At 42.8% G+C, this 17,385-nt stretch overlaps 1 protein-coding gene across 1 annotated transcript in view; it reads left to right on the forward strand.

Annotated features, from left to right (window-relative positions):
- ccdc102a (coiled-coil domain containing 102A) overlaps window positions 1-11,539 on the forward strand; it is a 60,113-nt gene extending 48,574 nt beyond the window's left edge. The window contains exon 10 of the mRNA XM_031848237.1: window positions 5,865-11,539. Coding sequence (XP_031704097.1) covers window positions 5,865-5,997 — 133 coding nt within the window. The 3' untranslated portion in view covers window positions 5,998-11,539. The remainder of the gene's footprint in view (window positions 1-5,864) is intronic.
- The last annotated feature ends 5,846 nt before the right edge of the window (window positions 11,540-17,385 follow it).

Genomic DNA, 17,385 nt, shown 5'->3' on the forward strand with positions numbered 1-17,385 from the left:
GTGTGTGTGTGTGTGTGTGTGTGTGTGTGTGTGACGTGATGCTGACGGCCTACTCGTAGCTGCCAGGCTCACTGTGAGCCTCAGCACTCACTTCTCTTACTATTCAGAGATTAGCTTCGTCAGATCCGTGTGTGTGTGTGTGTGTGTGTGTGTGTGTGTGTGTGTGTGTTCAGTTTAGCTCTCCCACTCTATCAGCTTTGCAGAGTCCTCAGCTCTTTGCTCTCTGCCTCTCTCTCTGCATTCTCTCCATTTTCTCCACGTCGTCGCTACCGTCCCCCCCGACAGCCAATCGCAGCGCTCCCAGTCGCGGGTTACCCTGGTAACAGAGAGCTCTGTTGCGTTGCTTTGCTCTGTGGAGACTTGACGGACCTGTCGGCATGGTAACGGCTTCAGGAACTGACACAAATGTGAGTGTGTTCTTGTGGAGGGTGTAATTTAAGAGACTGCTCGACTAGGTGTGTGTGTGTGTGTGTGTGTTCGCGTCATATTGATGGATGGCTCTGTGCTGACTACGTCACCTTGTCCTGTCAGCGTGTTTTGCACCACGTGCCACTGACACATGTTAGCATACACGGGAAAGTGTGTGTGTGTGTGTGTGTGTGTGTGACAGCCTGTACTGTAAGTGCGGTGTCATTTAGTGTGTGTGTATCCTAAGCCCCTTTTCGCTTGAAGGAACTTTCCCCAGGGACTAGGAACCTTGTGAGGGGCCGCAAGGACCGTAGGGACCTGGGTCTAAATTAAGTTCCAGGGACATTTGCCTCCCAAACAGGCCCTAGTCTGGGGTAGTACTTTCAGAAAGTGCAGGAACTTTCGGGGTGGGGTTTTGTAGGGATGACCGTGTCTGAAAAGAGCGCCGCTGCTCATGTTGAGATGTTTGTGTGTGTGTGTGTGTGTGTGTGTGCGTGTGTGTGTGTGAGATGTAAAGCTGACAACCTCTTTGCAGCTGCCAGGCTCACTGTGAGGCTAAATGAATTGTGAAATGAAATGTTGTTGCAGTGAGACCAGACTTAGGCCTGTGCCAGAAGAGAATAAAGGCCCCTGGAGCAAAGCTTGGGTATTCGCTGTGACGAAAAGCCGCAGCGGTGTGGCGCAAGCCGTTGGAACTATTGGGTTTCAGGGTCATCTCCGAGTTTTAATATGAAAGCCTGTGTTGTTAACATTGGGCGTGGAGTCTTGAGAGTTGTGGCTGTTTACCAGGCAGGAGGGTCTCATGACAGTTTGAGTTGCATCATGTGAACTGTAGGATCCAGTGCCCTGCAGCTTGAACTGTACTGGGGACCATAAGGATACCTCGGCAACCGCTGCATCGATTTTGACCATTCCTCTGTAAACGGTCTCTTGTATTTCAGAATCGGTGATAAAATATTCCAAAAGTAGCTTTTCCCAGGGCTTTCAACCATATGGAGTTCGGCAAATGGAATTTGTTAAACACCGATATGATTTCCCACGGTAAAGTATGACCCTATAAGTTTTTATTTTTCGCATCTAATGATTACGGGTGATTCTACTGAAATGACCATCACACCATTTTAAATGCTGCCATGACTGAGCCCTACCGGAGAGACACAGCTGTCCCTTGTGGGAGCACTAAAACTGTTTGGCAACCGCAAAGTCCACACACACACACACACACACACACACACACACACACTGCGTTCCAATCAGCAGTGGCTCGACTTTCCATCAGTGGAAAATGATCTGGTGCATCGCGGCCACACTGTCGCTCTTTGCAGGTGTTTTCTTTTTTTTTTTTTTTTTTTTGAAAAAGCCATCGATTCTCCTCATTGCTCATTGACAGAGTGACCACAACACAGCTTGAAACAAATGGTTGGCGGGCATCTCTGTCTCTTTCTTTCCCCCCTGACTCTCTGTCACTCTCTCTTTCCTCCTGTCTTTCTCTATAGATTGATAGTCATTCGTGTCCGTCGCTTCGCTAAGTGTTTGTAGGCTCAATAGAAAAGCTTTTAGTGGCTGGGCTGTTATTGTGGTCCAAATGTTACAATGGTTTATCTACCAGTTGCTATGACCCTAACCCCGTTCCGCTGACCGACAAATGTCGGACAACAGTAGAAAGAGAGAGGGGGAGAGAGAGAGAGGGAGAAAAAAGGAGGGAGGAGATTATGAGCGGAAGAAGGTGAGAAGATCAAAAGGTGCTGTGGGAGAGGAAATATTGGGGTTGGAGGAAACAGTAAAAAGAAATGAATGAAGAGATGAACCAAAGGAAAGTGGGAGATCCAATCTAGTGATGATCTAGTGAACTTTGGGTGGATATGAATGTCCTCCCTGATCATCCTCCACCCGTCCCCTGTCTCCTGGTGGATGGCCTTTGACCTCTCTCCCAGTGGATGCTGTGACGGTTTAGGCGTTCCTAGACAGCTGATCGTATTTCTGGTGTTTATTCAGTCTCCTGTCAAGGGTTTCTCAGGCTTTCACTGATGTAGTGTCCCACACATTGTAAACAATCTAACTCGAGTGTAATTCAAATTGATTCAATACTTTAAAACTCTAAAACAGAGCATGGCCTGAGTGCAGACTTATAATAACATTATGTTACGTGGAGAATCTCTGAATAAGTAAAGCTAAAACAGGCCGATTTCTTTTAATTGCCATATTTGTTTTAGTCCATGGCCTTTGGGCCCACTTCAAAGACTGCGATGCAAATGTAAGATGTAAATCTGTAAGTCTAATGTGAAGACGCAACAAACAGAACGGGCAGAAACGGTGAAATATTGGCTTCTGTGCCAAGAGGTCAAGACAGAGATAATTTCACTAAATTTAGACTCATCAACTACTAGTGTTTTAACTAGCATGTTCAATTTACATATAAGAAATATGTTGAAGCCATGCTCCAGTTTATTTTTGTAAATTCACCACAGGCTATTTAGAAACAGGCAGCAGGCCAGAGTTGGCCTGCGAGGGCACGATTCTCCGCTGCAAGGGCACCCTGGAGGGCACTTTATGTTTTTCATCCACCACTGGGCCATCCAAGAGGGCACTTATGCTTCATTTATTTTATTCTTTTTCGATCATGGGGGCACCGAGGGGGCGGTCCCTTCACCCCTGAGTCCACCAGTAATTAAAGCTTTCCTCTGAGGTAGTAACAGACAGCCAGAATACCTAAACAACAATACACTTCAGTTAGATCCTCTTCACACAGTTTCCACTCTCTTTATTTCTTAGAGCTTCATCTCCATTTGTGCAAAGTTATGAACTTAAAATCAGACCAGTTGTTTTCCAGGGACCACTCTATCTGTGGTTAAGGTAAGGTCATGTGAGGGACGCATAAGGGAATCTTGTCAAGACGAGGTTAAGAATGAGTTGGGATACATTAGCATCTTCAGAGAGCGTTCAAACAGTCTTGGATCAGGGAAGACGCCAACTGAAATGCATAAGAGGATTTGAATTGACTCTGCCTTGGCTTGCCTCAAACCATCCTGACGATTCGTGCGTTCGGGGAAAACGAGGATAGCAAGACAAAAAAAAATTACGCTGGGAAGAATCAAGTGTGGCCAAATCTATCTTCAGGGTCTGTTTCATGTTAGACCCAGCTTGCATCTTGGAAAACAATCAATAGTCATTGCCTTTTTTTAATCAATTGGAAATGCACACAGCTCAGGGTGAAATTAAATCTTTTATTTTTTCATTTTGTGGCTCATTGAAATCAACTCTGGCATGTAGATCACATATTGCCTGGTCCTCAGCACAAACAGACCCAGAGAAATGAAAGATGTCAGTTACTTTAGCTTTAGTCAGTCGGTAAAGTGTATTCTCCATGTATTTATATGATGTTAACCTCTAATGCTGAACTAGATTCAGTACTGATTTTCATACCCATGTACCAATGCATTGTACCCCTCTAAGCTATTTGAGTGGAAGCCTGCCATAACTCTGGTATTACTTGATAACAGTGGGGCTCTAGGGGATGGCAATGCAGGTTGGACGGTTGGTCGGTTGATCAAACCGAAAAATTTCAGCAAATATTTTAAGGTTGCCATGAAATTTAAAAACTGTTCATGGTCCCCAGAGACGGAATCCTAATGACTTTAAATCTGGTGGCATCATTGGTTCCAAGACTGTAGTTTATGCTGACGCTAGTGTTTGCTATGGCTATGTGCAGCCTTACAGAGCTGCTAACAAGGCCGTTACTCACAGGGTTTATTTTCATTTTTTGTGCGATTAATTTGCATGTCAATATGCATTTTTTTTCTAACGAGTGCGTTCACACCGAACGTTAATATTACACAGTAGAAAAGCCTCAGAATTGTTTTGGGAACGAGGCCGATTTTCTGAGCTTTTGCATAGCAAATAACGGCATCAACCAATCATATTTAAAAATACAAGAACACGGAGGCTCCGTAGTGCGAACCAGTAAGGCAAACTTTATCACTCCTTTCAACCTTGAGAAAGGCAGCGCAGACCAGATCCACTCCTTCTGTTCTTACCCTTCACAATTAAAGCCCTCGACATATACACTGCGTAACTGTTTACCAGAGGCAGATTCACTACAAGCATTTTGGTAAAAAGGAAATTGACAAAGTAGTTATCGCAGCTCTGGCTGTACAAGAGTTTACCTCAGAGAGACTGCCAGACGCTGCTCTGGGTCCAATAGGATCCTGGTAATTGGTCCTATGTCTGCGTGAATATATTTCAGTCTTTTATTTATTTAACAAGTGCTTTACATTGTTGCTGGTATAAATATTTTCGGCGTTTCGCATTTTCATGTTGTTTATTCATCACGCCTCTGGTGTGTAAAGGCCTTCAAAGGCAACGCATATAGGCGTATAAATGACGTAACACACCTTGAGTGCGTCAAGGTATAGGGGTGAATGAAACGGTGAGGTGAATGGAATTCAAGTTTCACAAGTGAATGTTTTTTTGTTTTTTTCCCTGGGCACAAGCACTGTCCAAGTACTGAGGATCGATGGGCAATCAGAAAACCACTGGGACGCACTCTCCAGTTTGTTTTGATGATGATGACGGATGACAAAAAGCACAAATGCGCTTCACAATGTAATCAGTACTTATCCGTCAATAACTCCCAAACTTCACAAACAAACTTCCACAAAGAACATGTTGTAGCTCCAGTTACTCAGAGCTACCACAGCTTCATGATGATTGACACAAGTCCAGTCAGAGCTCTGAAGAAATGACTTAGAAACACTAACAGAACTATAAAGGAATATTTATACCTGTAGCTTTAATTATGGAGGTGCAATTATCTGGAAACATTTTTTGGATGTTTTCTGAAGCAGTTTCTGTGTGCAGTAAAAGTTAAAGATATGTCCCTGGTATTAACAATACACAGAACAAAATACGGTTTAAGTCCTGCACGTGATCTGTTGTGAATGTGTGGAGATTGGCCTTGGTTGAGGTTAGAGACCCCACCTGAATAATTTCCCCGGTCCGGCTCTGACAGCCGCGAACTGCAGGTGTTTCTACACCTGTCGAAGTGTGAGTTCAGGGCTGGGGCATCTGGAAGTACAGTTAATGGGGATGTTTCGACTCGGAGACGAATGTGATGAAGTTACTGCTCTTCTAGGGAGTTGCTCTGCGTCTACGCTGGGCAAACAGAACAGTGGTGTATCCAGAACCGCCGACCTGCGACACTTCATTCGCCCCCTGATGCGTGTCACTCTTTACTCTCGTTACATCTTGAAGCTATTTCGTATTTGGCTTTCCTTTCTCTTGCTGTTCATGCACATGTAGTTGTTGTGTACATTCACCCACACACAGACCCACACACAGACACAGTGTGTCTAATATAAAAATGATAGGCAATACTGTCATATTCTTCATCATCGTAATGCTATTTTAACACCTCTCTCTCTCTCTCTCTCGCTTTCTCTCTCTCTTCTCTTGCTCAGACTGCGGCGGCAGCAGCAGAGTCCCGGTCTGTTTGGGAAGATGCGATCGGCTCGGTTCAGTCCGGAAAACCAGGACGCTCCGACCAGCGACATGGACGAGGAGGAGGAGGAACTGCAGCTCCAGATACCATGACACACACACACACAACCATATAGTGATGCAGGATATACTTCTACACGGACATCAGCAGTCACATAAAGAAGTTGTATACCGTTGCTCCTTGGGGGGAAAACTTTGTATCTCCAGAAATTGCAACAGGAAGCGGCTGTCTTCTGCTCAACCAGCTTTCTAGTTCTTAAACAGTCTCCAACATTATGGGAGTAATTTACCCGGTGTCAGATAAAAAGGTCAATATCACTTTTATCTTTTAAAAAAAAGCAAGCTTTGTCAAAGAAAACAGACCCAGAGAAACCACTTAATTGTTTATCTGGCGTTCAAACATGAAAGAGGTGACGTGATGAAGTTTCCACCCAGCAGCAATGTGATAAGAACACACCTGATCCTTACGCAGAACACACGGACATTCTCATATACACGAAGACACACAAATGTTTGGACATACTTGCATAAACAGGCACACAGCAACAAGGTCAAACCCAGCAGTTTGTGTGTGCCAGACATTAACGGGACGTCCAGACAACGTAATGCCGAATGACGAAGATCTTTCTTCAACTTCCACCAAACCACTCTAGCAGAGGCCGACACCCATTCTAACCTCATATCATCACAAGCATGACACCTGTATTACGCCTGGTCCCATCTGAACTGTGCTACTGTATCCAATCAAGTGTCAACCCCACATCTACATCACCAGTATTAATACTTTCCTCACAGCTGTCAGCTGTGAAGAAGCTATGAGCTTGAAAGTGTTATTTCATCACAAGGGAATATCATTTTGAATATTGTTTTAGGAATTTCTCCTCTAATATCAAACATTCAAATTCTATTTCCCATGTATTTAAAGTTCACAACCAGTGCTGGGAGCACACTATACCACTTTTAGTCTCATTATCGCAGCAAGTTGGATAGAATTAGAGCAGCAGTACGTGTGGAGCAGGATCCTCCGACTTTACCAGGTTTCCTATTTGTCGCTCCGCAATCGGTCTCCGCTCAAACTGAGAGAGAACCTGTACCCGAGACCTGAACCCGGCTCTTTCAGATTTGAGAAACAGAGCCGAGATGGAGGCTGTATTTATAAAGACAAAGTTATATGCTTGCTTTGGAAAGGCATTCACACACATTAAAAAACAACTAATCTTAGAACGACTAACACAGAATATGGCAGCACCAGCAAGCTTTAGTAGCAGTTCGGGCTAAACCGAATATAATTTAATTAAAATTCGAGGATCCATCAGTCATCTAATTTGATGACCTCATCACCCTAAAGACAAACAAAAAGTTTCATCTTCGTTGGTATATAATATTGTATATAATATGATATTGGTTATATAAATGTAATTTATGGTGCTGTTAGACCCCTTTAATATATGTGGGTGCAGCAAACCTCCTTTTGTATGAAAGTGGAAAATTGAAAATTGTTTTCTAAAAAAAAAACAGAAAAGCTGCACAGCATTGAAACGTTAATTTAAAATTCAAATGTCAACATTATCAATGAAGCTTGAAACTTTTTGGTACTACTCCAGTGGCAGTACACTCTAAGAAGCCCATAATGTGATCTTATGTCGATGACAACAGAACGTCGTCTTCAGAGCCAGTTCTGAAGTATTGTAATTGTCAGTATTGATCTGCCGACCCCTCACACTGATGGTTTTATACATGAGGGAACGGGACTACCAGCCTGCAGTGTTTGAGGGAAATGTAACCTAGATGGAGGAAGGAGTGAAAGGCCTGTAACTGTGTGGACCTTGTATTCTCCTGTAAGTGTATTAAGCCTGATCATTTCATGATGTCGTAGCGTAGTGGGCCTCACGGTGGTTAGCACTGCCCGAAATAGGAAGATCTGATGATGTAGTGTGTTCCCAGCTCGACTGGAGCTGCTCCTCGACAATTACTAATGTAACAGTGTTTTTTAGACAATATGTACATAACCATGGGCTAATTTAGAGAATGTAAAACATCCTCATGAAATGAAGAGATTGCGGGATGCAACGGATCAGTGTTTCTGTGAAGGGGGATATGCACCACTAAAGGCCCGTTCACATCAGCCTTTTGAACTGTAACATTTTGTGACGAAGTCCATTTATTCCAATGTAATCTGAACTATTAGTAGATTCTCCGTGGAGGGCGAAGTCATTCTGATCAAATCTGATAGGACTCTGTTGACCAATTGCAATCCACTTTTACTTTACTATTCTCTGTCGGAGTATTAACTGCCCCTCTGAAGTGGGAGGGTATGTTGACAGCAGACACAAAAAATGGCACAAAAAAACTGCGTTACCTTATTGGTGTTACCCATTAGCAACCAGGCTAAGGAGCTTGCAAACTGACAGTTAGAAACTTAGCTTTTTCCCTATTCAAAAACTCTTGACTGAATGAAATGATGTTCATTCTTGATAACGACATTTCATGGGGAAAGGAGAAAATATATAATATACGATTGGCAATAGCTAGCATGTTCCCAGCTGGCAAGCATGTCAGTGGTTCGCCGGCAAGATGCAGTTGTTCACCACTTAACCCTGCAATCAGTCCCTACACCGCCTATTAGAAAAATGACTTTCTTCAATCGCTCTCTGGTGTGACCGGTTCTTAATCATATACATCATATTCAAAAGCAGGAAATTGGAGGCATTGTGTGTTAAGAGGAAAGGATTCAAAGCTCAATATGGTTCCTTGATTCATTCGAGGTTCAACAAGGAAAATTCCCCACCTTTTTATGTGGATATCCAATCAGTATTGATGGTAAATGTATTCTACTGAAGCAGGCGAGCAGGAGAACTCCGCTTTTTCGGTCATTATAGCACTGAGGAATTTTTTGCTTCCATTTACCATCAAAACTGATTGGACATCCACATGAATATGGCGAATATTAAAATTAAAATTAAAATTCAGTATTAATATCCAGTTATTCCCTCAGGACTGTATTCAGTTGGGGTGGAAACGCCCCCCAAAGCAGCATTTAGACATAACGAGATAATGAAACACTCACTGAAACCGATGCCAGTAAAATTATTGTAGGCTCAATACTCCCGGGCTCTTTTAAAATGGCCCAAGTATTCAACAGGAGGAGGAGTTTTGGATACACTGGGTGTTGGACCGAAGAGTTAATTTATTTGTACAAAACTTGGCCGGGATAAATCTCCCGCCTGTGAAATAGGTCCAGTCTAGCGGAGGATACATGCAGTTGTGAAAGCAATAAAACTTTCATTTATCTTCCACCACCATCAGCAGTCACTCTCTGCCTCGGCCTCATCTCTGACGCTGGAAAGGGGACCAAGATATTTTTACTGATCAGGACTCTGAACTATTTATCTTGTCGTTGTTACGGTTTAGTTTTTATAAATGATCTGTACCACAGTGGTTTTATATTGGCTCTATAAATGTCAACTGTACATATAAAGAAATTTGAGTCACTGTGTCTTTTTTGTCTCCATACTGTATGTATTCATAATGTATGTGTCAGAGTAATCCTGTCTTTTGTCTGAAGGACCTTTTCAGACCAGTGGCGCCTCAGTGCCTGTAAATTCGAAGTTGTTCTCTTTAACGTTTCTCTAAAATGTACAGTTTTCCTAAATAGGCGGAGTCAGTGATTTCTCAGAGACCAGCAGGAATTTGAGGAAGTTGCCATGGTAGTGCTGGTAATGTTCATGCTCACGTTAATCAAATCTTTATTGGACACTTGTTGTTGTCGAGACACTTTCCTGTGTGTTCATTTGTTCTCCGGTGAACAACTAGTCGACTAGTCTACTGAAAGAAAATCAATACTGTAACGCCGGGGTTTTCAAAGATTGAAGTGTAAATTGTCAGAGGTAAAAAGCCAACGTCAGGCAGTAAACAAACCACCCCGGTTGCACAACTTCACTTCACCACCATGAAACTAAAGACAAACTTGTGTTTGGCTTGGTGACGTTTTGTAGTCTCATTTGGCCGCTTGTTAGCAACCGCCTTTTTTATGACGCGCAAAAGCTTGAAAACTAAAGAGTGGGGTATTTAGTGACGTATTTTCTAGAACAAAGTTTTAAAATCTCTTTAGCTCTGTTAACTACGGACCTTATTTCAGGCATCTAAACAAAAACCCATTCAAAAAACCCATTGACTTCAAGCCTATGGAATTGGAAACACAAAAGTGCTGACACATTTCAGTTTTTTTTGGGGGTGATATGTCTTATGTTAAATGTTAAGTGTCTTTAAAGTGTATTTAAAGTAGACAATTCTGCAGGGATATGTAAATGATTGTTCTGATTCCGAGTGAGTGAGTGGGGGGTTCGGGGCCTCGTTTATGACCCCAACTGCAGTTGGGAAGAAGCTGTTTTTCTGGCTCCTGCCAGAGGGCAAGTGACTCAAACTGTTTGTGTCGAGGGTGAGAAGGGTGTGCCACAATCTAACCCTTCCCCCTCCTCAGGGTCCTGGAGACGTACGAGTGGTGGCGGGACGGCAGATTGCAGCCGATCACCTTCTCAGCAGAGCAAACGATGCGCTGCAATCTTCCCTCGTCTTTGGCAGTGGCTGCAGTGTACCAGATGGTGATGGAGGAGGTTTTAGGACTCAATCCTGCAGCACTATAGGGTACCTAATCCTGTAAAGAAAGTTACTCAGTCAATTATGAACACACAGACATGATACACGTTTAAATTCAGTGTGACTTACATTTTCTATTTCCATTGGGAATAGAGGCTTGGATATCATAGAAAAAGAGAGACTTCTGAATTTGCTTGTGAATCATCCTGTTTTTAAGTCTCTTCAGTATCAAAGTCATCCAGTGACAGCTTTCTGTACATCCATGGGTAATATACAAACAGGAGCTGCTAATAGCTGTTTGGGCATAATTTTAATGGTGCCAATTTGCAAATATAGGCTGAAAAGAATTGGACCACAGTGACATTGAAAACCCCTGTTATTTTAAAATGGCCAGTGAAGTCTGCCTCAAGTGATTCCTTATTTTTATCGTCAAGGACTGCCTTCAGTTGCTCATTAGGATAAAGCTATTCATTTTAGAATGTGCTTCAAAGGTATATGGAACTGCAATTTAGTATTGCAGTAGTATTTCTGTTAAAAATGTATAGTCTCGGTGCCCAAGTCAGTTTGGTCTGTGGCCATACGCCTGAGACAATGATGCTCCCATCCATCCACCCCTACCACCACCCTTTGCAGATTTGTTGCTTTTTAAACTGTGTTACATCACTTCCATCTTCACTCCCGGCATAACTACGGCCGCATAGAGTGAAGTGAGAACAGGCTAGTACAGCATATTACATTACATATTTCAGTTATTTGATTCAACATTAGCAACAAAAGCTTGAAAGGTGCGCCCATTAGAGTGCCGATCTGGGCCAGGTGTTGTATGACCACTGCTGTATTGTGTGATTGAATGAAGACAACCCACGATTGGCTAACCCCAGTCTAGACAGTGATGCCCTCTAAGGCGTTGTAAGCGCACTCCAAACTCAAAAAGGTTGAAGTATAAGACATTTCATACAATACACTGAACCTGAGAGCAGCAGCCGAGAGGTGTGCAGCAGTATTTGTATTGGTAATTATGTTAACTATTAGAAAAACACACTGTCCATTTTGTTAGCTGTTAGCCAAACACAACGCAAACTGTTGTCGTCCCCCCCCCCCATTGTGGGCGCAGAGTAACAGACATAGACTGTATATAAGAAGTGGACGTAGTCATCGTGACGTCACCCATTGGTTTGTGGACTAATGTTTGAAGCCTTGAGTTTGGCGATTTCGATTTGGCCATCTTGGATTACGGCCATTGCCGTGTTGTTGTTTTTTGCAACAAATGAATGGAAGTTGCCATATTTGGAATGCGGAGGAGTGACATAGAGACGCCGTATCTGGCTCTGGTAGCAGCAGCGACTTGTCAATCACAGTAAGCCCGCCCTAAAGCATACCCTGCTTTATGTCCATTTTACTCTAAATGGACCATAATTTACTAAATGAACATCATGCCGTATTGAAGTAGACTTGAAACTAGAGATTGAGACCCTAAACTCATGTTGACAATGTTTACTGAGGGAATAAATCAAGTGAGAAGTAGTCATTTTCTCATAGACTTCTACAATCAGACTTCTTTTTGCAACCGGAGCAGTTTCCCCCTGTTGGTCAGTAGAGAGAATGCAAGTTTTAAGACACTTCCGCATTGGCTTCACTTGGCAGAACCGGAGGTTGCCGCCTGGTAGCGGTGGGGCCCGGAGCTGCACTCAGCTGTGTTAACACTAGCGGGCCCCTAGCAGTCGGGGGCCAATTAAGAGAAGTGAGTGATGAGTCAGCAGGCAGTCAATGGCTGTATATGAAACAGGCAATAAAAATGTGTTTTGAGAAAGTGTGAGTCACTGCAACCATAAGAGGTCCTTGAGCATGCAGCCATAACTGGCCACCCAAAATATAATGCAGTTTGCTGCAGCAATATGCCAGATTAGCCGTGGACAGACACTGAGGTGCTCACTCACACACACGACCGATAGCATGATCCTCCTGGCGGAGACAATAATAATAATGCAGGCTTAGTGAGTAGAGTTTGACGATACTTTTTAAATGAGAAAACATAACCTCTGCGGTCTAATAAAAGGCAGAATGATTACTGCAGCGTGAGAGGAGAAGGAGGAGTTGGAGTGAGAAAGAGCACTAAACTCGCACACACTCTCTTGTGGTGCGTTTGGCAGCGCAGACTTTGGTGTGCTGCGCAGAGGAGACGCAGTAATGAGATTGAACCTCAACCCGACTCCCCACACACAGCATGGGGGGAACGGCTCACATCTCCCTCTGAGATCACATTCATTACTCCGTGCATGTGTGTCTCTCAGCGAGAAGCCAAGGCATATAATGAATGTTTTACCCTTGTGTAGGCTGGAGTCAGAATGACTGAAATCATAAGACACGACTTTGGCCCCTGCACTTTGTGTGTGTGTGTGCGTGCTTACTTTGCATAAAACCGATATTGACAGCTTAGACATACAAACTTGTACAAGTAGCCACTATGGCGCCCTTGGGGTAACGGCAAACACACAGTGAACCCCACACACCCAAGCTGTTAGCTGTGTATGATGGTGTGTGTGTGTGTGTGTGTGTTAATGTTTAGCTGGATCCCATGAGTGCAGTCGAGAAGATAATTCCGAAAACTGTTGGCTAAGCATGACACGCGCTGTAATGCGCCGAGGGGATGTGTGGTGTTCAATGTATGTGTTGAGGGTGGTTGTTTCTTCTATTTGATTTCCAAAGGGGTGTGTGTGTGTGTGTGTGTGTACAAAGCCTGGAGCTTAGTTGATTATGTTAATTTTCTCAGTGTCTTTATTAGGCCAGTAATAGCTGACAGCGGGAAGGCAGAACATTACATTGATCCCCCTATAATTATTCCACAGCTACCACAGCACCTCCTTGTATGTACTGTATGTGTGTGTGTGTGTGTGTGTGTGTGTGTGTGTGTGAGTGTGTGTTTGTTTGTGAGCGTGCATGCTTACGTGTCACTACAAAAGAGAAACAATGTGAAAATGATTCCATGTGTTGTGAAAAGTAATTAGATCGTGGCGCGTTTGATTTCTTTTATTTCTCTGCATCGAATGTAGCTGTGATGACAGGCTCCCTCTCCCTTTCCATATTCATTTTTGTTGCACTGAATTGGTGTCTCTTTTGTAATAAACTAAACTAATTAAGCTTGACTGCATGTGAACTAGGCCAATAAATGATCCTGACACACAAACACACACAGGCCATTACCATCGGTACAGGCTGTCTGATTGCCAGCTGAGAGACATTTAAGTACAATCGAGTTTCTTTCAACCTTTTCTTTTCATCACATTGGTCTTTTTTCTCTCTCTCCATTTTCAGTCTGAGAGTTCATTCTTGACCTTGGAAAGCAACCTAAAAATTGCATTCCCACACAACTAAACTGAGTTCTCAAATATGCCCTACATTAAGAGGGAAACATATTTTCTCCTGGATTACTGTTGCAGTTTTAAACACGTGGTTAACAATACAACAGTACTTGGTAATGATTAGTAAAACACTGATTTCTGCGGCCCTTATTGGAAACATATTTGTGTTACGCCAAAAATGTAGCCCGGGAGAAGATGTATTACCCTCGAAATGTAATTGACAATACAGTTCTGTTGTATGGGAGCATACCATTTAGTAGACCAGGCTGTGTCTGGAACGCTTCTGCTGTTTGCTTTTGACTTAGCTAATGCTTTATTGCGCTTGTGTTTTCTGCATTAAACAACAAACAAGTACGTTAGTTTTAAAACTTTCATCTTTGTCCTTTAAAAAGCAACCATACTCCCAGTATTAGCCCGACAATAATGCATAAAGTATTTATGTTGCACTAAAATTAGGATAAACCCCATATCCCGCTGTTGAGACATTAATGATCACCGCAGGGGAAATTCTTTCACCGCACAGCCCCAACGCGTGTGCCGCTATTTTCTTTCTCGTTCCTCCTCGCGCTCATCCTAAAATGATCTTGTTCCAAAAAAATATATATAAAACTTGTGCTCACAACTTAAGATGTTCACACAAGAGAAAAATATAATCTTTTCATTATGTTGCTACCCCAACTGCTGAGTGAAACATTATCATAATGCACAGGAATATGAACGAAACTAAATTCAGGGTTAGAAAAGTACAAATTGTGGTCAGCGTAGTAGTCAGCGCCTATGCTATCTTAAAGTGCTAATGGCTTGTTTACAACATAGCTGATGGTAAACCGATTAGAACCAATGAATGAATAATGAATTGATCCGTTTCCCGTCGACTACGGTGCAGAAATGGGCCATGTCTCTAACGCTGTGAACCGCTGTTGCCGAGGGCCGAGTGCCCCCAGCATGGCTGCCGGAGGCTGAGTTATGTCACCTTTTATAAGGGAAATTACTTTTACGAGTGAGAGATCTTCACACGTGGCAAATAAAGAAACAGAAACCTTTACAGCACAACACAAAGGCTTGTACATACGAGTGTGCATAGGGATGCAGAGCTGGAACTGTTCCATACTCAGTTCAGGGTTCATAAGACTGGACTTCATCTATTCTTACATACTGCGGAGGGGACGGCAAGTGTGAACATGAATCATCTTTATAAACACGGCTTTGGGTGAATAATGAGTCGAGACAACGTGCGGAGGTGTGAGGAGCCCATTTTTCTGAGGCTGTTATTTCTTGACAGAGGGAGGAGACGGTCTGCTGGGATTTCTACACAGACGCCGGGAAAGAATGGAGAAGGGAGTGCAGGCAATAAAATAATTGTCCCTTTTAGTGCTGTCAAGAGCAGGGAGGACGGAGTGTCGGGCGCTAACAGGCTGACGGGCAGATGAGACAACAAATACAATTGCTTTACTGACAGCTTTGCTCTGTTTTCATGACAGGATCCTGTAACGTATCTGTGACACACACACACACACACACAAGTGCATTCAATATGAATAAAACAATATAACAGCCCAAAAAATATGTACAGCAATGTTCCGTGGCCATTGGTTGCTCTCTCTTTAATTGCAGTGGTGGCTTTTTAACCTAAGAGGTCTTGGGCTTCTGAGAAATGGTGTTCAAGACGCCGCGGGCGTAAACATTGTTTTTCATGCACTAATCAATTTTGAGATTTTGGGCTATTTTGCTTCCATAACACGTCTTCTTTCAGACTCGTGGAAAGAAAACATCCAAAGTACACATTTAGTTTAATTTACCACTTTGTCTGTTAGCGTCTTTAGATTTCTCCTAAATTCACCAAAAGTTTGCATCATAATTTGAATATTTAAACATAAGAAACATACAAAAAAGAATACAAAAAAAGAATCGTCTGAAAGGGGACATATCATGCTAATTGTCAGATTCATACTTGTATTCTGGGTTTCTACGGGAACATTTTTTTAATATTTTTAAATAATTTTTCTCATACTGTCGTCTGAATAACCCTGTTTTCACCCTCACGTTTTAGCCCCCGTCTCCAGAAAATTCCAGTCTGCGCTGATTGGCTTGCAAGAAAGGTGTGCCGCAGCTTTTGCTAAGGTAGTTCTCACACCTTGGGGGAGATTTATAGAGTGATACAAAGAGATATCCAAAATCCCCCCCCCCCCCGTTAAAAACATTCGACGCCGAAATGTAAACAAAATGAAACAATCATTTTGAACCTGGCTTTATCTAATGTGCAGATATCTGTTTTGGGAATGTATGCAAATTAACACACGTTTGAAAAGACAATGTCTCATTTGCATTTTTAATCGTCACTTTTCAGAAAACTTGTAATACACCTTGAAACAGAACAACATTGGACTATTTTTAAATGACCTACCCTACAAGACAAATGTTATGAACCATAGCATACTGTTCATTTAGTAATATGTGTTATTACAAATGCCAATGTGATTTTTGAATCAAGTTGTCTTACTTCTGGACTAGAAGTGCTGGTTACACTCTGGCTCAAACAACTGTACTATTGATCAATCCTCCTGGAATAACTTCATCAGTCAAAATGTATCATACACAATTTGACAACATAACTGCGATCAGTTCTTTTTTTTTAACCAAAAAGCTTATATTGACCTCATATAGTATAAAATAATATACCGTCAATCTATTACGGCAGCGTAGCGTGAATTGAACATCAGAGGTTTTGAGTTACATCAGACTTTTTTGACTTTTAAGTATTATCTCCCTCAGGAGGATCCTGCGATTGGTTGCATGTCATTTATGTGTGAGTGAGTGTGAACCTTTGTGTCTGTCCACGGCTTATCTGTCATTCTTATTGCTTTGGAACGATGTCTTTGGCTAACGAAACTACCGGTACACACACTGCTGAGTGCATCGCCGCCACCCAGCCGCTGCTACCCGGCCAACAGCTTGGTGAGTTTAATTTTGTTTTTGGCAAGACTGTAGCCTTATATAATGACTTCGAGCCAATTGCCTGCATACATCGCAGCTTGTTTTGAAGTCTGAATGAAGTGTCGTTTACGAAACCTTACAGCCCATATAAGTGTCTAGACGGGAGGTTAGCCAATCGTGGGTTGTATTCATTCAATCACACAATACAGCGGTGGTTGTTGCAGACACTCTGGGCGGAGATCTGCACTCTAATGCGTCTTTATGTTTTAAATATGTATCTTGTGATTACAGGGCTCTGCTGGCCTCCACCTTCAACCATGTGAAGGCAATGAAAACAATCGGAAACTTTCCGTTCATTGATTTGAACGTTTCAATTGACTTTGTTCATACAGGCGCACAAACACATCCATTTGGCCAGTGGGTGTGTGTTTTCTGTCTCCTCTCTTCTATCCTGTCTCTCTCTTTCAGGGAGAAGACAGGCTGTCTGGTCTTGCTGGCTGTAATTACAGGCCCTGTCACCTGGCTGTGCTAACCCTCTATTACCCCACACACACACACACACACACACACACACACACACACACACACACAC

This window comes from Anarrhichthys ocellatus, unplaced genomic scaffold (assembly GCF_004355925.1).
Source record: "Anarrhichthys ocellatus isolate YVR2014 unplaced genomic scaffold, GSC_Weel_1.0 scaffold8, whole genome shotgun sequence".
In the NCBI taxonomy this organism is placed as follows: Eukaryota; Metazoa; Chordata; class Actinopteri; order Perciformes; family Anarhichadidae; genus Anarrhichthys; species Anarrhichthys ocellatus.